This window comes from Anolis carolinensis, chromosome 6 (genome assembly GCF_035594765.1).
Source record: "Anolis carolinensis isolate JA03-04 chromosome 6, rAnoCar3.1.pri, whole genome shotgun sequence".
In the NCBI taxonomy this organism is placed as follows: Eukaryota; Metazoa; Chordata; class Lepidosauria; order Squamata; family Dactyloidae; genus Anolis; species Anolis carolinensis.
The window spans coordinates 95160046-95183402 of record NC_085846.1 but is presented as its reverse complement, the minus strand read 5'-3'; the positions used below and the strand labels follow the sequence as shown (position 1 = coordinate 95183402).

The 23357-nt window shown below is 37.9% G+C and overlaps 1 protein-coding gene across 11 annotated transcripts in view; it reads left to right on the top strand.

Moving 5' to 3' along the window:
- adam22 (ADAM metallopeptidase domain 22) overlaps window positions 1-23357 on the top strand; it is a 153204-nt gene that overhangs the window by 101832 nt on the left and 28015 nt on the right. For 9 of the 11 annotated variants that reach the window (XM_062984465.1, XM_062984470.1, XM_062984464.1 and 6 more), the window contains 17 exons: window positions 811-882; window positions 1314-1480; window positions 2436-2520; window positions 4179-4269; window positions 5142-5193; window positions 8846-8945; window positions 10608-10679; window positions 11845-11937; window positions 13214-13294; window positions 13499-13549; window positions 13849-13912; window positions 15320-15425; window positions 16131-16253; window positions 17899-18067; window positions 19797-19902; window positions 21165-21255; window positions 22398-22415. In XM_062984465.1, coding sequence (XP_062840535.1) covers window positions 811-882; window positions 1314-1480; window positions 2436-2520; window positions 4179-4269; window positions 5142-5193; window positions 8846-8945; window positions 10608-10679; window positions 11845-11937; window positions 13214-13294; window positions 13499-13549; window positions 13849-13912; window positions 15320-15425; window positions 16131-16253; window positions 17899-18067; window positions 19797-19902; window positions 21165-21255; window positions 22398-22415 — 1541 coding nt within the window. The remainder of the gene's footprint in view (window positions 1-810; window positions 883-1313; window positions 1481-2435; window positions 2521-4178; window positions 4270-5141; window positions 5194-8845; window positions 8946-10607; window positions 10680-11844; window positions 11938-13213; window positions 13295-13498; window positions 13550-13848; window positions 13913-15319; window positions 15426-16130; window positions 16254-17898; window positions 18068-19796; window positions 19903-21164; window positions 21256-22397; window positions 22416-23357) is intronic. The other 2 variants (XM_062984468.1, XM_016994316.2) reach the window with 1 other exon arrangement.

The following is a 23357-nucleotide window of genomic DNA, read 5'->3' as shown; positions in this document are numbered from 1 at the left end:
CTTCCAATAATAATAGAGTAAAATAATACATGTAATAATAACAATAATGATAGAGTAAAATAATAAATGTAATAATAACAATAATAGAGTAAATTAATAAATGCAATAGAAACAACAATAATAAAGTAAAATAATGAATGTCATAGTAACAAGAATACTGTAATAGTAAAATAATAAATGTAGTAATAATAATAAATAGAGTAAAATAATAAATTTAATAATAAATAGAGTAAAATAATAAATTTAATAATAAATAGAGTAAAATAATAAATTTAATAATAACAACAATACTTTTAAAAATGTTTTTATTGAGTGTTTCTATACATAAAAAGAGTAAGAACAATAATGGTTATAGGAACGATAGGGTAAGAGAGAAAAGAAAAGAGAAAGAAAAAAAAGAAAAAAGAGAAAAACAACAATACTAAACTAAAATAATATAGTATAAGCCAACCCAAGTATAAGCCAACCCGAATATAAGCCGGCCAGGACTCTCACTTGAAAAGGGCTGAAAAACTCGGCTCATACTCAAGTATATATGGTAACCTTTCTATACTGTTGGACAACCCTTATGATATTAACCTGTCTATTGATGGTAGAAGATCCATCAGCTGAAATATTCCTTTCATCAGTTGGTAATCTAACGTTCATGACATTATACTGAATTGAAAAAAAAATCTAATAGAAATGTTTGAATAGATTGATAGTAATCCATTTTTAATGTCACAAGTGAAGCAAGCCTTTGACAAAGTCATTCGTGGATGACAATTATCTTTCAAAGATACATTTAGAATTTGTCGTTTTGTTTCTCAGCTGAAAAAGCATCGATTATCTGTCGGCCACACAAACAGCTTTGCGAAATCAGTAGTGAACATGGCAGACATAGTAAGTATAATTCACAAGCTGCTGTCCTAGATACATTGTCGGCTTTATCACAGGAATGGTAATTTGAGGTCAGAGAGAGAGATAACAGAACTGTATTTATTCATCAATGTCTGTTTAGCCTTTCACTTGAGTATGGGTGAGTGAAAAGCCAAAATTCCAGTTATCTCAGTCAGTTTCAACATGTATCGAAACATGTTGCTCGTATCAAAGCTGTCATTAGTTTTTACAAAAACGTCCCTTAAATGAGGTTAAGATGTTTAGCCATTTATCCCATTATGCGTTAATTTGTTATAGAGGCGATGACAGTGATCCTTCATTAATGTCCTTTATGTTGAATATTTCCTTAGTTACATGTATTTAAAAAAGGAAAAAAGAGGTGATATTTAATTTACACTGTTCCTAGGTAATTGTTCATTTTGTTAATATGCTAGATCTATAAGGAACAACTGAAGACCAGGATAGTATTGGTTGCCATGGAAACCTGGGGTACGGATAATAAGTTCACCATCTCCGAAAACCCATTGGTGACTCTGCGTGAATTTATGAAATACAGGAGGGATTTTATCAAAGAGAAAAGTGATGCGGTTCACCTTTTTTCGTACGTAATTTCATATTGTTTTGTTACTGTTTAGGGTGGCATGGGCTGAATTTCCAATATCATTGGCATAGCATTCCATTGATTGGTCCAGATGTGTTCCCCCCACATGTTTAGGACTTGGGATGGAACGAGGAGTCTAAAAGTGGGTTGCTGTGAGTTTTCCAGGCTGTATGACTATGTTCCAGAAGCATTCTCTCCTAACGTTTTGCCCACATCTATGGCAGGCATCCTCAGAGGTTGTTGAAGTCTGTTGGAGTCTAGGCAAGGGAGGTTTATATATCTGTGTAAGGTCCAGGGTGGGAGAAAGAACACTTATCTATTGGAGGCAAGTGTAACTATTTCAGTTAATCACCTTGATTAGCCTTGCTGTTTCAAAGCCTGGCTGATTCCTGCCTGGGGGAATCCTTTGTTGGGAGGTGTTAGCTTGCCCTGATTGTTTCAGTAAGGGGCCTGAGGCTGTTAGGAATTGTGGGAGGTCCAAAACACCTGGAAGGCCAAAGTTTGCCCATGCCTTGGGTAAAGTAACTTCTACTATTTATTTTAGTAATCCTGAATCTGAATGTACAATTGCTTTCATCCTGTTGTTGAGAGAGATTCACTGGGGATATGAGAACACCAAAGTTGCTTTCTTAGATAACAATACTGAATTTGGTGCAAATCATCTAATGGTAATCTCTTTGTCTGTACAGCAAGCAGCATATCTGGTACAATAAAGATAAAAACACATTGCTTCAAATCTTCCAGCGCCCTCTTTTTAACTGAAAACTGTAGTTCTTCTCACAAAAGTGCTTAATCAGCAGAGCGGGGAGTTCCCGAACAGACCTGTCTTCTGTCTCTGGTTAATTGAAAGCCTAATCCTTCCCTATTGGGCAGGCTTGGTTTTCTTTCTTTCTAACTGTAATGCTTAAGTCACTTTTTCACATCTTATTTTTTTCTCACTGTGTTTTTTTTTAAGGGGGAGCCAGTTTCAGAGCAGCCGCAGCAGTGCAGCCTACATTGGGGGCATTTGTTCATTACTGAGAGGAGGCGGAGTGAATGAAGTAGGTCTGCACAACTCCAGACATTGCGAAATGAACTCTGTCACTCGCTTCATAGTGATTTCTCGAAATCATCTTTTAGTTCTGCTCCTGTGACATAGTGTGATGTGACCTTTCCCCCCATGTTCACTGATTCCCTTAATTAATATCCATCATGTCCTTGTGCTCCAGAGTTTCCCAGGATCTGGACCAGCGGTTCCCAACCTTTTTTTTGACCAGGGACCACTCTCCAAAAGTATCAAAAGAGTTATGAATCAGTTTTAGGTCAACTTTAGATTCGGTTTGGTTATTTGGGGTGCTGATTCAGAAATTGCATTGGACAGACCACATCAGCTCTAGTTTCTTATACAGAACATATGCCATCCAGTAATCACCATCTGCTCGCACACAGAAAACCATATTTAATAATCTAGAGATGATGTGGTAGTAGTAATATTTCATGGGTAGTCAGCCTCTCCTCTCCCAACATCCCCGTTGCCTCGGCACTATAAGACGGTTTTGCAAGACCAGTTACTCTCATTGCCGCATGGTTTCAAGGCAATTATGTAGCTATGGTAAGGCCGTGGACCATATTTTCATTTTTGCGGACCACTGGTGGTCTGTGGACCACAAGTTGGGAACCACTGATTTGGACGAACAATGGAAGGGCTACCTGGACTGGGATTACCATATCGGTCCCCTTTGCCTTTACTATAATCTTTCTCAGAAACAGGGCCTACAGTTGTTGCCGTTGCCTCCCTATGAGAACTTTCATTTTATTGAAAAAAAATCATGAATTTCACTTTCCCTGATTTTACTTGGGGAAAAGGATTAAAACCCTCCCTAATTTCCCTTTTGAACTCCGCATCAGGTTTTGAAAATAAATCTGATCACATGAAAAATGTCACTTTTAATTTAGCTGTAGCAAAACTAAGATTTAACGTAGTATTTAGGAAGAGCCTGAAAACCTGGCTCTTCACACAAGCCTTTGGATAAAGATCACCCATCCCCATAACAATCTTGTTTCTACGACCATTTCCTCACGGTTAGCACTTTTCTTGCTTTGTTAATTTGGCATAGACATAGGATTCATTCCCATCCCATATTGCTCTCTCACGACTTTGCATCACTTTATCAGCTACCTTGTGTTTACAAAATTTATATGGTGCACTTTACCCAGTCTGTTTTTATAATATCTCGGTGTTGAAATCATGTTCTATAATGTTAGGTATTTATCTTTATATGTTAATGCTTAAATTTCTATAATTGTGCATGTCCTTTTTCATTTGATGCGTTTTACACTGGTATTGTTTTTATCTGGGCTTGACCCCATGTAAGCCGCCCCAAGTCCCTTTGGGGAGATGGAGCTGGGGTATAAAAATAAAGTTGTTGTTATTATTATTATTATTATTATTATTATTATTATTATTATTATTATTACATTTAAACTGAGGTTCCACTTGTATTCACAGTCCATTCGCTGTTTAAGAGTAAATGTTTTACATTCCTTAGTTGACTGATTCTTAATAGAGCGCTTTGTAACTTCCTGTCTACTTGGTACTCATCTACAATTCAAAGTCTCTATCAGGGAGTACATGCCACCTGCTTGTGTATCATCCATTGCTTCAGGACATTTACTTTGACGACTTCCTTGATGAGCCATTATTATCGTTCTTTTTCAGTTCGGAAAGGCAGATTTGATGTCTGTTACTTTGGCGCAGTCCTTGGCTTACAATCTTGGCATTTTCTCAGACAAGAGAAAACTACAGAGCGGTGAGGAGTTTGACTTCTTTTAAAACATGGATTTTTTCAAGATTGCAAATATATCCTCAGTATAAATCCTCAGTATTGTTTCTGTTCCAATTGCACATTCACTTCTAACAAGACACTGGAATTCTACTACATTTCTTACAATGTTATATAAATAAAACAGATTCCACAAAATTCATAATTGCATCTTTGGAGAAGGTATTTCATCTTTTCATTTGGAATAGACATGGAATGTGGCTATTACAGTAAACCATTACTTAGTATATACATGTGTGTTAAAATCAAATGTGTGAACATAAATATGTTTTGTTTAATGTAGCTGACTTCTGTCCATTTTTAGAATCTTCAAACTAAAGAAAGTGTCTCAGAGTGTGCAAGTTACTTTTTTAAAATAATTATTTCGAATTACCATTTTTGCTCGAGTCTAATGCCCGCTTTCTTTGGCTAAATTACATTGCCAAAGATGTGAATTAGATTCAGTGGCGCGTTAGAATTGAACTCATAAACCCAATTGTGCCGTTAGGCAAGAGATCCCAGCTGGGTACAAAGGAGCGAGAGGTGGCAGCAGTCACAAAAGGCTGGTGGGATGCCGTGCCCTTTTCCCCATTGTTTTCATTAGTACTATGTTACCAGAAGTATTGTATTCCCTAATAGACTAACTCAGTTTTGATGGCCTATCTTTATTATGCCATGTTAATCTTTGTCGTTTTTGTTGCAAAACAGTCTAACAAGACTACTCTACTCCAAACTAGTCTGATAGTTATGATTTATTCATAAGCATAATAGCATTTTACATTCTTTCGTCTCCTTTTCAACAAAATACCTGTAATAATAAAATTCACATTGGGAGTGATATGTTTTTTATTTTATTTTAGGTGAGTGCAAATGTGAGGATACCTGGTCTGGATGCATAATGGGAGACATCGGGTAAGACACTTGTTTTGACAAACTTCTGTACAGTGGAAGCATAAATTAACAGATGGCTATGGGGGAAAACTCCTATCCTAAACATATGTCATCCGAGGAACCATGTGCATGAAGTTGCTAACAGAAAATGTGACGCATTGTCAAACTGATCTTGGTCCAGATTTAGCCATATTTATAACAGGCACTGAAATCAGTGGGACAAAGTCGTGACTAATTTAAGCCCTGTTGATTCCATTGTGTCTCCTCAAAGCATTAATAGATTGGATTTAAACATGTTGGTCATGATTTTCCATGTGGAGTATAATGGGCAAATATTCGCCATGTTGTAGCCATCAGTTACTGAGGGAGGTTGTGAATTTATTAGTCAGTAATTTACTAGCTGTGAGAGAAGGAATGGAGAGGCCACCACCTGGTGATGATAGCTGGCAATAGCTAATGATAGCTCTTCAGGAAAAGCTAGGAGCCATTTCATTTCAGGGTTATTTTCTAATAGGAATGAGACTGGTCAATGACATTTTGTTTGATGTAGTGAACGACAAAGCGATGTCAGTCTTCCGTTGCACCCAGGTTCAGAAGGTTATCTTAGATGCAAAGTGCACACACCTTACATACAAGCTATTATAGTCTGCTACTAGATGCAACAGCCGTATTCCCCTGATAGTAGGGTTGGGGTCAAACAGCCTTAGAGAGATCCAAGTAAGTGTGGAGAAGAGCAAACCACAGACCACCTATTACAGTGCAGTCTGATCACTGCCACATGCTCAATGGAGGATTTTCTTATAGCAATACTAGAGGCACTCCTAGTGGTCAAAGGACATTTAGTATAATGCTAAATTTTTTAAACTTTCTTTGTGTTTTTAAATATATTACATCTGTACCTTCAGTTCACTTCTGACACAATAAATAAATAGAGAGATCCAAGGAGGACATAGCTAGCAAAAGGTTTTGGATACTACATTTAAATAATGGTGGTGAATACTTTGCAGGAGGTAAAAAAGAAAATATACAATGGCTACAGAATTGAAATCCCCATCTTCGTGGCATAAAACTGTGAATCACCTCTCCTATTAGTGTAGGTTGTGCTTCCTTTAGTGGACTTCAAGTGAATCAGATTTATAGGACTGGAAAATACCTGAAGGGCTATCTTGTCCACTTGGCTGCCAGTGCAAGAATTCATCCCTGTGGCCACCTATTTATTTATTATTTATTTCCAATATTTCTACCCCGCCCTTCTCCCCAAGGGGACTCAGGGCGGCTTACACAACTGGTAGGATCACTACCAGTACATCATAATACAATAAAATAAGAATAAAACAGTTAAAATAATTAAATAACATAGTAAAATACAATATATAAAAATTTAAGACAATGCAACACCAAATATATATACCAATCATCCATCAGACCTTGTGCAAAAGCCTGAATCCAATCCATGTCAATGCTAACTGAGTTCATTCATTAAACGCCTGCGCGCATAGCCAGGTCTTCAGCTTCTTCCTGAACCCCAGAAGGGATGGAGCCTGCCGGATGTCACTGGGGAGGGAGTTCCACAGCCGAGGAGCCACCACCGAGAAGGCCCTGTCTCTCGTCCCCACCAGCCGTGCTTGTGAGGCCAGTGGGATCGAGAGCAGGGCCTCCCCGGATGATCTTAAGATTCTCGTAGGCTCATAGGAGGAGATGCGTTCGGACAGGTAAATTGGACCAGAACCGTTTAGGGCTTTGTAGGTCAAAACCAGCACTTTGAATTGGGCTCGGTAGCATATTGGCAGCCAGTGGAGCTGGCTTAGCAGGGGGGTAGTACGCTCCCTAACCTCTGTTTAAAACCTCCTACAACCTCAACCTTTGAAAAGTCTGATCTGGCCATGGTGGTGCACACCTTAGTCACATCCAGATTAGACTAATGTAACGCGCTCTATGTGGAGCTGCCTCAGAAGAGCATTTGGAAGCTTTAACTGGTTCAAAGCTCAGCTGCCAGATTGCTTACAGGAGCTGGGTATAGGAAATGAACCACCCCCGTGTTAAAACAACTGCACTGGCTACCAGTCTGTTACCGGGTTTTAGCTTATAAAGCCCTAAATAGTTTGGACTCAATCTACTTAGCGGACTGCATCTCCTCCTATGAACCCACATTTGCCCTGAGGTCTTCAGGAGAGTCCCTTCTCTTGTCCCACCATTGTCCCAAGTGTGATTGGTGGGAACGAGAGAGAGGGCCTTTTTGCTGGTTGCCCCATGGCTCTGGAACTCCCTTCCTAAAGGGGTTAGAGGGGCTCCCTCCTTGCTTTCATTTAGGAACCAAGTTAAATCCTTCCTATGGAAGCAGGCCTTCTCTGAAGGAGAAGGGTAGTGTTGTAAACACCAGTTTCATGTGTGCATAGTTGACCTCCGGCAATTGGACTTGATTACAGCCTAAAGGCATGGATATTAGAAAGGGTTTTAATCTATTGAGTGTTTAAACTATGTCATCGTAGTTTATTTATTATGTATGTTGTAAGTTCTTCAGTTTTTATAATTTTCATTAGGAATGTTATGGTTTGATGATTATGTTTATTTTTATGCTATGTTATTTTTTTGTCTTCATGTTGTTCACTGCTTTGAGTCCTAATTCTGGAGAAAAGTGGGATAAAAATTAAAAAATAAATAAATAAATAATCACTTGTATTCAGTTCTACTGCTGAACAGGTCTTGCCACCAGTAAATTCTTCCTAATATTTAGTGGGAATCTCCTGTCTTTTCAATCCTTGAATTCAAGAGTTCTGCCTTCTGAATCACCATAAAAGAGACTTATTGCATTTTGTGCAGGACAGTCTTTCAGATATTTAAAGGCATGTTATCACTCAGTTATTCCTTCTTCAAGGTAAACATATCCAGATCCCTTGAGTGTTCCAAATAAATCTTGGTGACTTTAGTTCTTACAATATATGAAGCACTGGTTACAATAGTAAGCAGCCTTGTTTTAACCACATAATGTTTCTCCCCAAGGATGCAATTTTATGTAGCCAAACTGGTTTGCAAACTAATCTAATCCTTGTCCCAGACTTCTCTGTTGCTGAAACAACGTTCACTGATGTATGCCCCCAGTCTAAGATTTCCAGAATCCTACTTTGAAATGAACCTCCTTCTTTAAACTGCTCCCCTTTTGTAGAGGAACAATCTGCACGTGGCCACCACTGTCTAGAATGGAACAAAAGGAAATGGCCTATTTTCCCATTTAGCAAGGAGAAGTGAAAAAGAAAATATCTCTGGCATTTTAAATATTGAAACATGCACTCCTTGATAACATTTTAAAGTGAAAAATAATTGCCATCTATGTTCTATGCACTGCTAAAAGTCCATATGAGGGATCTCAGTGCTATTCTGTTTCATCTTGACAATGCTCCTTCAAGTTTTAGATAACTTGCAAATATGAATAATGGAAACTAGAATAAGGGAAACGTAATTAAATTATCTAGGGTGAAATATCACCCCTGAAGATGCAGAGTCATTTTGATAACACTTTTTCTGCTGGGTTTAATTAGACATAAAATAATGTAATAAAACCACTGGCAAAAACTCTCGCCTCCCATGCAAATGCTGTCAGTCCAGTGGAAGCCTGTCAATTTTTTATGCATCCAAATGAGAAATGTGAAATAACTTGTTTTCTTTTCCTTTGCAGTTACTACATTCCAACTAAATTCTCCAAATGTGACATTGAGGCATATCATGAATTCTTAAATAATGGAGGTGGAGCCTGCCTTTTCAATAAGCCCTCCAAGGTAATAAAGATAGCATTTTCTATTCTGTTCAGTTCTTAGTTTAGTGTCAGAGCCATTATATTGAAATGCTTTCTAGTAAAGAAACTGAAGTTGATATGGTAACACTTGGGCTGGATCTATACTGCCCTATAGCTCAGGATCTGATCCTAGATTATTTGCTTTTAACTGCTTTGCATTGCCACACAATCCAGTTCAAAGCAGATAATCTGGATTTTAAATTGCAGTGTAGTGGCCTAAATTGCCTTAGTGGCCTAAATCCAGTTGTTAGTACATTTCTCTTGGTCTTTTAAGATTATATACTCACTGCTTCTGTTAGACACTATATAGGGTTGATGGCTGCTCCAGCTCCCCATTTGGGGACATGAGAGAAGCTTCCCACAAGGATGGTGAAACATCAAAACATCCAGGTGTCCCCTGGACAACGTTCTTACAGACAGCCAATTCTCTCACCCCAGAAGCAACTTGCAGTTTCTCAAGTCGCTCGTGACACACACAGAAAAACTGTAGAAGTGCCATGCTTTGGAGTATTGTTTGAGCAACATTTTTATTTACTTGTTTCCAGAGTTTACAATCCATAGTGAAGGGTTAATCCCTACAATATACATTGTTGTTTCTTTTCATATTATACTGAGCTCGGCATATGTGACACTTCTTTTTAAAAAGGCTACCCAGTGACAGATGGAGATGACAAATCGCCTTTTATTCACTGATTCCTGTAGGTTAACGTACAGCTGTCAACTGTACATAAACAGTCTTCTTCCCACACAAACCCCTGGGTAGTCTTGCTTAATCATTTAGGATAAATGAAATAGCATGTATTTCACTTCGGCTTTGCTTCTCATTGCAGCATGGATTAGGATCTTCTTGGTTTATCCGCTTTGAAATTTTATCTGCCATCTATTTGCTATCTCATGATTTTTGTTTTACACTGGTTGCATATAGCATATCAAACTAGGCCAGTGGTTTTCAACCTGTGGATCCCCACATGTTTTGTCCTTCAACTCCCAGAAATCCTAACAGCTGGCAAACTGGCTGGGATTTCTGGGTTTTGTAGGCCAAAACATCTGGGGATCCACAGGTTGAGAACCACTGAACTAGGCCATAATTTAGTACCATGTGCATGAACGAGAATGAGCCTGTAGACTTGCTTAATTCTTGTGTCATAAGAAGAGGAAGTCAAGTTCACATTAAATAAGATTGATTTGGCAAACTGTGGTTAACTAAGAAAATACTCAAATGCTTCTGGACTCCTTTGTTTACATGGGACATGGACACAGAAATGGTTTGGTACATCCTGTCCAATCATGGTGTAATCATAGAATCTGCTTGTGTTTTATTGCTCTTTCCTGAAGTTTGCTCTGAATTAGTTTGGCCATTTCTAACAGAAAGCATAATAATGGAGAATTCAGATGTGAAAAGAAAAAAGTTTGTTCAAAAAAGACTACAGTGCTAATCCAAAATTTCACCTGGTTGTTTGGTGCCTTAAATTCATTTTATATTCTGTGTTTTATATAACTAACATAACCCTTTTTGTGTTTGGCTGCTACTAATAAATGAAGGGGTCTATCTTGAATAAAGCATCACTTTTAGACACTGCCTATGCATTATTACTGTATATATCTTGTTGTTGTTATATTTATCTACGTATGTTTATTCGTTCAGCTCCTGGATCCTCCAGAATGTGGCAATGGTTTTGTTGAAGCTGGAGAAGAGTGTGATTGTGGTTCTGCAGCAGTAAGTTACACAACGTTTAGTAGTATAGGAGTGACTACCATATGAGCATGTACTTCTATTACACCTGCTTCTCTTTCACTTGTGGGCAGTAGGCTACTTTGGGAAGGGGGAATAGGGCAGGCTGTACTGGTGCATAGCTCTGGTTTCTTCTTTGGAGGTTTTCTTAACAGAGGTGGGATGATTATTGTTGGAGAGTGCTTTAATGGTATAATATTGAACAGTGTGTGCATGTGTGTGTGGGGGCGGCGGGTTGGACTGGATGGCCTTTGTGGTCTCTTCTAACTCTATGATTCTATGACTTCCAACAACGTCCTGCCATACTCCCAAAAATCTACTGCCCGGTGGTAGGGATGACCCTGCAAACCAAAGAGTGATCCCAGGGATAATTACCGCATATGCAAAACACTGCACAAAAACCTACGAGCAGAGCAAGCTCAGTGTCATATGTGGAGATTGTGACAATAGGGCCCTAGTAGCACTGTATCTTTCATTCCCACAGTACACATGCACTTTACCAGCCAGCAATTGAGACAATAATCTTTACTTTCTACTACTTCTCTTCTTTTTTTTGCCCAATCATTCCTCCTAGAGCAGAGGCACTGAATATGGTCCCCCTGCTCTTTTCTTATTTGTATAACAACTCTGTACAATTATTTTAGGATTACAGATGGCGATCTGCTCAAGGTCACCAAGGGAACTTCACCAAGGGGCCGGGCTGTGGTGCAGGCTGTTGAGCAACCAGCTGCAGCCAACTGCAACAAATCACTCTGACCAAGAGGTCATGAGTTCGAGGCCAGCTCGGAGCCCCGCGTTTGTCTTGTCTTTGTTCTGTGTTAAGGCATTGAATGTTTGCCTTATATGTGTAATGTGATCTGCCCTGAGTCCCCTTCGGGGTGAGAAGGGCGGAATATAAATACTGTAAATAAAATAAATAAACTTCATGCATGAGTAGAGTATTGAACTGGTATCTCCCAAGTTTTCCTCTGACACACTACCAAAACTACATATTAGATGTCAGTATACTCTTGGTTTACCTCGGACTCCTGCATCACACACCCCCATTTAATTTGACATTTGTCTGATATATAATATAGATTGGAAGACAGATAGTTTTACAAATATCTGCTTGTCAAACTGCTGTTTTAAAGTTGCTTCTACTCCCCAGGAATGTCTCATTGAAGGTGGCGAGTGCTGTAATTCTTGCACCTTAACTGCTAATTCTCAGTGCAGCAATGGACTTTGCTGTACAAAATGTCAGGTATGTATTTATATGGATTTTAAAGGAATAAAAAAGCAATATACAGGGTTGTTTTTTTAAAAAAGGAGAGGTTACCAGTCATGTAGATGAGTCTAGGTGTGGTTTTGATTTGCACAGTCCCCCCTTCCCTTTCTCTCGTGCATCTGTGTGGAGCTTTCCTGTTTCTATTAACAATGATCTTTTTTGAAAATCTGGCTAATTTTGATAGACACAAGCTAGCTTCAAACAGTAATTTATGAAGCTGGTTTATTTTTTATTAATGACAGGTAGGATTCACGATGGTTGAGGGCAGTGGTTCTCAACCTCTGGGTCCCCAGATGTTTTGGGCCTCCAACTCCCAGAAATCCCAGCCAATTTACCAGCTGTTAGGATTTCTGGGAGTTGAAGGCCAAAACATCTGCAGACCCACAGATTGAGAACCACTAGTTGTGGTTAATATGAAATGCATATTTATGCTTTCTATAAGGCTTGATCAGAGGAGGAGAAAAGACCAAACAGGAAATCACAAATCTGAAAATCCCTGTATCTTGACATTTTAATATGAAACTGTGGCTTAATTTTTATTGTAGACAGGTACTTTTTGATTAGCAAGTTCAACTTTCAGTGCTTAAAAACATCTGCCTTTTTCCTCTCTGTTGACAGTGAAATTCTCAGTCTATAGCATTTTTAACATAAATAAGATTTCACTGAAATGAATAGAGTATTGGCAAGGCAATGTTTTAGAAACATGATGTAAGCAGAAAGGTAGCATGTGGTTAGAAGAGACACAGCTATAGTTTTATGTGAATCATTATAATACTTGGGAGGAAACAGGGCTTATCTATTGGGATACGAACAAGAGCCATAATGTCTTTTAACATCATTTTCTTTCTGTATATAGCACTACAGAAGGTTAGTTTGGATACTAAAACCACTGAATTCTGCTATAGCACAGCAGAATGGAATCAGGCCCCATCTACACTGCCATTATAATGCAGATTGAACTCCAGTTCAGTAAGTTAGACCACATTATACGAGTCTACACTCACCATATAATGCAATTCAATCTGCATTATAATGGCAGTGTAGATGGTGCTTCACTTATGTAGCTTATTATTCAGTGGGGTCGAGTGATCAGTCAGTAAAAGCAACATTTCACAGTTCCTGGGAATTTGCAGAGGAAGCTCTTGGATTTCTGAGGGGGTCTTTTAGAGTAAATCTGGATGCAAGAACCATTGGGGGGAATTTACTGTTTGTGATGTTTGGATATGCACAGATGTTGATGTTTCTTTTTCAGTTTGAAGCCAAAGGAGTGATTTGCAGAGAAGCTGTAAATGGTTGTGATATTCCAGAGAGTTGTACAGGAGATTCTGATCAGGTAAAGTTTCAAAACCAGATGGAGAATGGCAAATCCTGTAATACAATAATGCATAAAACAATGTTGGGAGAAAAGAGGCAATCTCCAATCAAAAGTCAAGTTTGAAAAGCTGTGATTTCAATCATGATAGATGCTGTAATGATGGTTTAAAAACTGTCCCTCACTGTCTAGCGTATCACGTGGTTCCTTCTGTTTTATCTTTAGTGTTCTCCAAATCTGCACAAAATGGATGGGTATTCATGTGATAATGAGCAAGTGAGTACAATGTTTCATTTGATTTGCTTTTCATTATAGCTCATAAGATGCCCTCTATCCTAAACCCAGGGAGATCAAAGCTAGTTTCTGTGTAGATATCTATGAAAGAACTTGGATGAAGTCACTGGAACGTACTTCAGAGTAGAAATGATACATTAAATTGCTTTGACCTCATTTCACTAGAAAAGGAGCATCAAATGATGGTGATAACAACCACAACAATAATGGTTATTTGTAAAACTCTTTCATCAAAATGATAAAGACTTATTATTTTATTTCCTTTTAAATTTTCTCCTTAGGGCATTTGTTTTGGAGGACGATGCAAAACAAGAGACAGGCAGTGTAAATATATTTGGGGAGAAAGTGAGTAATGTGTCTTTTGTGCTTATATAGATAGCATAAGAATAATTATAAACACATTGCAGTAATCTCTGTTGGGGGCATATGCAGGCATCCTAAAATTGGTTGAAAAGTTAGTTCTGGTTTTGATACTGGAGGTTTTAAATAGGGGCAATTTTTGCCCAAAAATGTTTGTTTTGGAGATGCAGAAGCTGGGGACAGGAGTCAGAGCAGGTCTACAAAACTCCACATATAAACAAATGTTACAGTATGATCCTTGTATCCACAGGCCCAGTGATTTCATTTATCCATGTCCAACAAAATACATCCTTCCTAGGCATTTTCTAGTGTGATTCTAAGGCATTTCTGAAGTGTAAGTCCTTCATTTCAATAGGGTTTGCTATTATCCACAGTTTTATGCATCCACACAAAGTGGAATGTATCCCTTACAGATAATTAGGATCTTACTGTATATAATATATTGCTAAAAATTTGGTATTCAAGGGACAACACTGAAGAGGCCTTTTCCCTAGTAGCCACATGTTTGAGACATTGGAGATATCGGCAGAATGCTTTTGGTAAAGACATACAGCTGGATGCATATCGATATGGCAGTCTTTCAAGCATCCTGCTTCTTGGGCATAACACATTTTGAACCATCGCTTGGAAAAGTCAATTCTGATAATATATCAGAAGATTATATACAATTGGGTGGGCTACTATGGGAACCCATCACACCACCAATTCTTCCAATAGTAATCTAAAGTTGCTGTCAGAATCAAATTTGAAATGGGCACAGAAGCATGAGGGAAGTCTTAGACCATTGGAGTGAACCCTGCAGTTTGAAAAAATTATATATTTTTTATATGGGAAGAAGGAAATTACCCTCCTGACCTATCTTGCTCATTATTTAGAGAAAGTGCAGTAATAACTGGAAAAGTAAAATTGAAAAGAATGCAAAGAATGATGTGTCCTACTTGGTCAGAATGTCTCACTGGAATTAATTATTTTCATCATTTTCTGGATGAGGCAGTCAGAAGGAATATCTGTCCATGCTTTCCCTGCCAGCCTTTCCCTCTGAAACTTGGTATAATTTGCAAACACTCCATAGAGGAATGCTACGAGACTATCCCTGATTGTCCACTTTATAAAGGAAAGGACCTTTAGAAATTCTACATTTATTTTGCACATTCTAGTTTCCCTTTCATTTTCTTTCATTCTTGTTTTGTCTCACAGATGCCTAGACTGGGAACCTTCAGTGAACTTACTCTTTTGAAAAAAAATGTGAAGTTCTGAAATTTTATTTCTAAGTGGCTGAAGAGTGTAATACCTTTTTGAAAACATATAGTTTGAGTCTTCACGTTTATGTCTGCCTGTATTCTAAACCACACATACGCACAATTTGTTTAAAGCCATTTGCCTCTGTTTTAGAAGTGAACGCTGCTGACAAATACTGCTATGAGAGGCTGAATATAGAGGGCACTGAGAAAGGTAACTGTGGCAGAGAGAGAGATACTTGGATACAGTGCAAGAATGAGTAAGTCAAACTAATCTGTTTATGCAAGAACTTTGTTTTTTTTTTATTTTTAGGCCAGTGGTTTCCCAAAAATGATAATATTTGCAAATAGCCTCAATGCATTCCCAAATGTACATGTTATGTTTACAGCAATAACCAGGCCACCCTCTTTGAGCTCCTTGGAGTTTCCACTACTGTTTACTGTAGTCAAGATGACAAGTATTTTCCCGTGTTGTTGCTATCAGATGGCTTTTCTCATCACGTTGGTTACAACTCCCAGAATTTCCCACTAAGGATGTAGGCATTTTTTTAAAAAAAAACAACTTCTTTTGCTTCATAGTAGAAGCTGAATTTACACAGTGCTTTGCCTATCCTTTATGTCTATCCTGAAGTGCCATCCCAGCTTTTTTGGAAGGAGTATGCACAGTAATGTTCAGTGGAGAACCTGGGACCACCTCTTTATTCTTGTCAGAAGAGGAGCTAAAATGTTCTACTTATCATCCTCTTCCAAACTCAGATTGATCAATCCCATTTCGAGAATTGATGAAGCTTGAAATAAGGCTACACTCTTCTCTTCCCATCTTCTCTGCCGTTCCCCCCTTTATGTATTTTCCTATTTAAAGAAATGATGCTTTTTGAGCAGAGGTGGTAATATAACTGTTCCTTCCCTTCAAAAATCATAAACTGTTTAAAGTATTTTTTGACTTGTTTAAACTTTCCTTCCAGAGATGTTCTTTGTGGATATCTTCTGTGCTCCAATATCGACTCAAATATCCCAAGACTGGGGGAGCTTGACGGTGACATCACATCAACATCTCTCCAAAATTTAGACAAGACCTATGTTTGCAGGTAATCTTTCAACACTTATGGCCTCATCAGATGAAGTCAAAGAAGTGTCTTCCCCCTGCTTCTCAGACCTTGACTGTAGGAAGCACAGCGTGACAGTTCCCTATGCTGCCCCACGATTTCCCCTGCTGTCCCCTACTTTACAAAGAGCCATCTGATAACGTGTTTGAACAAGGAAGGTACAATTTGGTACAAACTCAAAGGAAACTAGAGTTTACTGAATCAGTGGACTGCACCACAGAGAATGCAATTCATCCATAGTAGCTACTCATGTTGAGGATATGCTCTGTTGTGTTTTGATAGCAGTTAGTATAGTGTTAGAATAGCCTTTAGCATAATACACCAAAGCCTGCAAGCAAAATAATGTAGCTGTCAGAATCAGACATGGCTAAACAACACAAAAGATAACAGTCAGAAACAAGACAAAATGAAACATTACTGTCATGAGTATTGTATAATTACAAAAAACATAATTGTATCCTGATGAACCTAATTGAGTTAGACCCAGCTTCAGCTTCGTTTGAATGAAGTTCTGGTCTCAAGGATCCCATTGAGATGCATGTTGCTCTCATCAAACTATACAGAGGTGTAGTCTACTACCATTATACTCATATAACTTTCTCCTTCAGATTATTTTCTCCGACTCCCGCCTGTAGTAATTTATTAGTGCTATACCCTGGTTAAGGAAGTCTGCCATCTAATAGTCAAAGGTGGTATTGTCAAATTCCAACAGTATATCAAAATTAACAAAGTTAAGTAATGATTTAGAAAACTAAAATAATCTACAGGAGCGCAGTCCTTGGCATCCTGACTATGCATACCAAATTCCAGGTGTCAAGGCTTCATGGATCTAAATACTCGAAAGTCACCGTCTGATCTCAGAACCTAAGCATGAACAACCGAATGAAATTCTTGGAATTGCTATAAGTCAGTAGGCAGTCTTTGTGGTCTTCAAGTAAGAGCTATGAGAGACACATTATTATTATTATTATTATTATTATTATTATTATTATTATTATTATTATTATTATTATTATTATTGGGTTGTTGTATGTCTTTTGGGCTGTGTGGCCATGTTCCAGAAATATTCTCTCCTGACGTTTCGCCCACATCTATGGCAGGCATCCTCAGAGGTTGTGAGGCATGGATAAACTAGGCAAGGAAAGGAAAAATATATAGGGTGATTAACTGAAACATTAATGCTAGCTTCCAACTGACAAAAGACTCTTGTCACACCCTGGACTCTCCACAGATATATATTTTTTTCCTTTCCTTGCCTAGTTTATCCATGCCTCACAACCTCTGAAGATGCCTGCCATAGATGTGGGTGAAATGTCAGGAGGGAATACTTCTAGAACATTGCCACACAGCCTGAAAGACATACAACAACCCTGTGATCCCGGCCATGAAAGCCTTCGACATTATTATTATTATTATTATTACTACTACTACTACTACTACTACTACTACTACTACTACTACTGCTACTGCTCCTGCTACTGATGAAGTTTCAAATCCTAGATAGCCATGTTTGCAGCTGTGAAGATAATTAGATGGAGAGATAATTAGGGGTGAAAACTAATATGTTACTTTTCCATCATGTATTTTCTTAGTAATTTGCTTCAATGTCTTTCCTTCCTTAATACAGTGGTGCTCATGTTAAGCTGGAAGAAGATGTAGATCTTGGCTACGTAGAAGATGGGACACCTTGTGGCCGTGGAATGATATGCTGGGAACACAGATGTCTTTCTGTGGATTCTTTTAACTTCAGTTCCTGCCCAGGAAGTACAGGAGGCAGCATATGTTCAGGACATGGAGTATGTTTGTTTGTTCTTTGTATTGGAAGGCAAGGATGTGATGACACAATATCGTTATCATTATTTTAATGTTTAAATGTAGGCTAGCAATACATGGACACACATGATATCTGTTAGAGTTCGGAAGTGCTATATTTCGAGTTAGAGCTCCCAGAATCCCCAGTAAACATGAGGGCTAGAGTAGTTGGAAGATTCTGTGAGTTGGAATGCCAAAAATTAACTTTTCTAAGCTCTCATATATGTCTGTGATATATATTCATGTACAAACATAGAGACACATGTATGTGTATATAAGTATGTATGTATGATTTATTTTCAAGAAAAACTTGTACAAAAGAAGAATTGAATAATTTGCTTTGGTCCAAAAGGTCCCATAGTTTTTCATATAGAAAGTCTACATGATCAATCTACTATTTTTGTGGCAAATCATGGAAAGTTCTCTGTTCTTGAGAGCTGCTGTCAGAGCAGACAATACTGAGATTGATGTTTTCTATAAAACAGTGTAGTACTGCTGTAAATTGCAGCTTTCCAACAACAGGAATGTTCTGTTTTAAAGGAATGGAGGTGACTGTGTAACTTTAATCCAGATCACCATGTACAATCCAGTGCACATAGATCTTCTGGGAAATTATAGCAGTAGTGGTAATTCGCTTCCAAATTGCCTAAAACATTCCAATCCCTGCTCACAGACTCTCAATGAATGATGAGGGGAGAAGAAAGCAGGTGTTACAGCAACACTTTCTTATATGACCAATGGATATGGCTAGGATTTCTTTAGATGTACTAAGTGTTCCTTTTGAAAGGAAAGGATGGGAAATATATACTTAAGAATATTGTTATTTCAAGTGGTGTTTCAAGATCTACTATTATCTTAGATGAGTACTTTTCTGCTTATATGCTTTGTACTGACACACCTCTGAGATTCTATAGTTGTCAGTTGAACTTCTTTCTGACTATTCCTTAATGTAAATGCATCCTGCTTGGTCAGGGTGATGAGGATTGTAGTCCAACACATCTTGAAGTCACCAAGTTGGCCGAGGCTGCTTTTTAGGAACTAGTAAAGTAGTAGGATTTAATTCCAGAGGGCAGCCGACTATTTTATGCCATTCCGTTTTTTCTCAACCTTGTGTGATGCTGTATGACCACACAAAGTATGATCCTTTCCCATACACACACACACACACACACACACACAAAAGAAATGAGAAATGCAAACTGATAATGACAAGACAAAATCACATAAAGCAGAGTGTTAAACTATAATATGATATATGTATATACACATATGTACAGTAGAGTCTCACTTATCCAAGCTAAACGGGCCAGCAGAAGCTTGGATAAGCGAATATCCTGGATAATAAGGAGGGATTAAGGAAAATCCTATTAAACATCAAATTAGGTTATGATTTTACAAATTAAGCACCAAAACATCATGTTATACAACAAATTTGACAAAAAAGTAGTTCAGTACAGAGTAATGTTATGTTGTAATTACTGTATTTACGAATGTAGCACCAAAATATCACAATATATTGAAAACATTGACTACAAAAATGGCTTGGATAATCCAGAGGCTTGGATAAGTGAGACTTGGATAAGTGAGACTCTACTGTATATGCATATGCATACAAGTATATCTGTATGCAAATATATGAATAATACATTGGGTGTTGGAATTTTGGTACCATTTTGTTTTGTTTTTCTTAACACTGCCTCCAATTTAACATAGGTTTGCAGCAATGAAATACAATGTATCTGCGACTCATTCTGGGCAGGTGAAGACTGCAATAAACACGTTGGAGGACCAATTGGTAGAATAAATGTGGATACTTCAAGTAAGTTGCGTATTGTGTAGTAACCCTTTTAAAATTAAGTAAGCAAAATTGGAGTCTAATCTTGCTTATTTCTAGATTTTTTTTTACTTTGAACAGATACCTTGAATTTTTTTATTTTGAATCTGCTAAAAGAAAGGTGATTTAGATTAAAATTGTGATAGGAGCAAGAAGTTAAAAATGTATTTTCATCTGATGCTCTAATCTAGCACCTGCTATTTATTAAATAAAAAAACAATCACTTCTTGGCAGCTTGGTGAAAATCCATGAGATACCTTTTCACCTAGCACCACACCAGAGTCCAGTATTTTAACTACAGCAGTTTATTAGGAAAAGCATGTACAAATGGAAAAAGGGCCATTTCCCCCCAAAAAGCAGTAGAAAAGGCACTATAAAATAGCAGTAGTCTATATACAAAAGATCAATAATCCAAAATTGCAAGGTACATGAAATCAAGGAAGTCAAGATCATAGGCATAAATCCATAAGCATGAAAACCGGAACTTTTCCAAGGCAAAACTCTTTCAGGAACATAGGCAAACACAGGATACTTGAATCATGAGCTTGAGATCTGAATCAGGAGCTTGAATCTATGGCAACGTTGTCTGCTCTGAAGACACCAAGTAAACAACACTTATTTTAAGCCCAGGCTTGACCAAGAAGCCATGAGATCATGTCTCTGACACCTGGGTTTCAAGGACTTCTCAAGGAGTCTTTCTGAATGCCTAATTAATCTATCCTTCACTCCCTCCGTGCGGAGGCCTAATTGATATCAACAGGAAAACTTCCCATCTGCTGAAGGCCGATTCCCAAAAGAAATTGACTTGTCCCCTGTTGCTAAGGAATGAACATTGGAATCCAAAACAACCTCTGTCTCAGTGTGATCTAAGGCCTGCAATTCCCCTTGATCACATACAGACTCCTCAGTGGGAAATCCATCATTCCCCTCGTCATCTGAGAAATCTCCAGCATCTTGCTGCTGAGTCCTAACAGCTGGTGACTTTGATGTCAGTGGGGTTGTGAATCCCACTCTTGGTTTCAGTTCAAATTATACAAGAGTTATTCAGCCTGCTAAATATTTTTTAGGCATAGGGTTCCTCCTTGATTTAAACCCTGTGCAATTATTGCTCCCAAAAGTATCCTGGGAAATTTTAATCTCTGACAATACAGATTTAGAAAACAGAAGTGCTATAATTTTATGTTGTTTTCCAATCCATCAAATTCAGATTATACTTTTTCTTTATTTGTTTGTTTGTTTTTATCTAGGTGTTACTAGCACAAATATCATTATAGGAGCTATTGCTGGTACCATTTTAGTGTTGGCTCTGATTTTGGGCATAACTGCATGGGGTTACAAGTAAGTAATTTATATTTAATACACTCCAAGTATGAAATACTTTTAATTGCTGGCAATATAGGACATTGAACAGTTTGGGCAAAAAGGCACATTTTGCTTAGATTCACTGATCAAAAAGGCATAATGAAGGAGCAGTAAGCGTAATTATTAACCTTTTAACCGCTTTCAACTTGCTTCCAGTTTTCTCTGCAAATAGTTGCCTAATTAGACTTGCTTAGCTCATATGCTTTATTCTAGTATCTAGTTGCTGTGAAAGCCAGTTAATGCAGTTCCCAGTATACTTGACCCAATACTTTCTACTTTTTAAACATACTTTTTAAACATTTGTAAGATTTGTTACACTATTCTGTCTAGGTTTGTCTGTCTAAAGAGCTCTGTTGGGGAAAAATCCAAATTAAAGAAAAGTTTCTTTTCAAGTATGTCAATGATTCTAAACAACCTGAAAGTATGTCTCCTAAAAAGGAATCAGATGCATCTTGCTAAGTGTGCCAAACACTGAAGATAACATAATTTTTATAATTTCATCTTATTTGTATTATTTTACTTCAACAAAAATAACAATTCAAAATGACTAGTATACATATAGTATATGGGGCTGTGGTGGCGGAGTGGGTTAAACCGCTAAGTTGCAGAACTTGCTGACCAGAAAGTCGGTGGTTTGAATCCTCAGGACGGTGTGAGCTCCTGTTGTTAGCCCCAGCTTCTGCCAACCTAGCAGATTGAAAACATGCAAATTTGAGCAGATAAATAGATACTGCTTTGGTGGGAAAGTAATGGTGCTCCATGCAGTCATGCCGGTCACACGACCTAGGAGGCATCTACGGACAATGCTGGCTCTTTGGCTTAGAAATGGAGATGAGCATCAATTCCCAGAGTCGGACTCTACTAGACTTTATGTCAAGGGGAAACCTTTATTTTACTTTACCTATAGTATGCAGAAAGCTAATGGAGGAAAATAATTCCTTTTTAAAAGTCTCACTTCTTCAAACGGGGCTAAAGGATGGCGGATACAGAAATGCCTCATTCTGGAAGTGGAAATCTTTTTGCAGTTTATGGGATCCAGTCTTTTGTTTGTGATGCTGAATGTACTAAAATATAGAAGTGGTAACTTGCTCTTTATCTCTCTTCCTTTCTCTTGTAAGAAACTATCGAAGACAGAGGTATGTGAAAAAGCAGTGTGACTATGTTGGCTCAGAATTTTTGAAATAGTGCTCTCTATTTGGTATTTACCAGGGAATATATATATTGAAATAGTCCTATGAATCAGAATAAGGCCAATTTCCCTAGTCATATAAGTTGACAGTTCTTTGTGTACATAGAGCTGAGATCTCTTATTCAATCTAACAGAAATGATTATTCCGCTTATACTATTAATATACAGGCAGCCCCCAAGTTACAAACATCTGACTTACAAATGACCCATAGTTAAGAATGGGGATGAGACAACAAGAAGTGAGAGAAATCTACCTCTAGAAAGGGAAATTCACTCCCGGAAGAGCAAACATGGGGAAAAGGTGTCTCCACTGCAGCTTTCTCACCAATCCTTGTTCCCACAACAAGCCAAAATTTTCAAAATCCAGTTCTCAGAGGGAAAGAAAATGAGGTGAAACAAACAGGGGCACAGACAGCGAAACAAACAACACAGGGGTGTTAACCCTTCCCCCTGATATCTAAAGTTATATATATGTGTGTTTGGCTGAAGTTACATTTTAAAATATGCCTGTTAACAACTTACATACAAATTCAACTTAAGAACAAACCTACAGAACCTATCATGATCATAACTTGGAGACTGCCTGTAGTCTTAAGGTTTGGAATCCCATTTATCATATGGGGAAAGTACTTATATTATATTTCCTACTATAGTTTGGCTTCCTTAATAGTAATGGTTGTAACTTAACCTCTGAACTAAATATTGTATGGCATTTTGAAGCATGTGAAAATTATATGGGCTTCAGTAGTTTCCATTACAAAATCTTCTGTGAATGTGCTTTACATTTTTAAAATTCTGGTGTTATATATTGAAGAAAGATTCATTTCACGAAATGGAAGGAAATAAAAGGAGAGGAAAAGGAGAGCAAGCCATTATTCGTCTAGCCTAA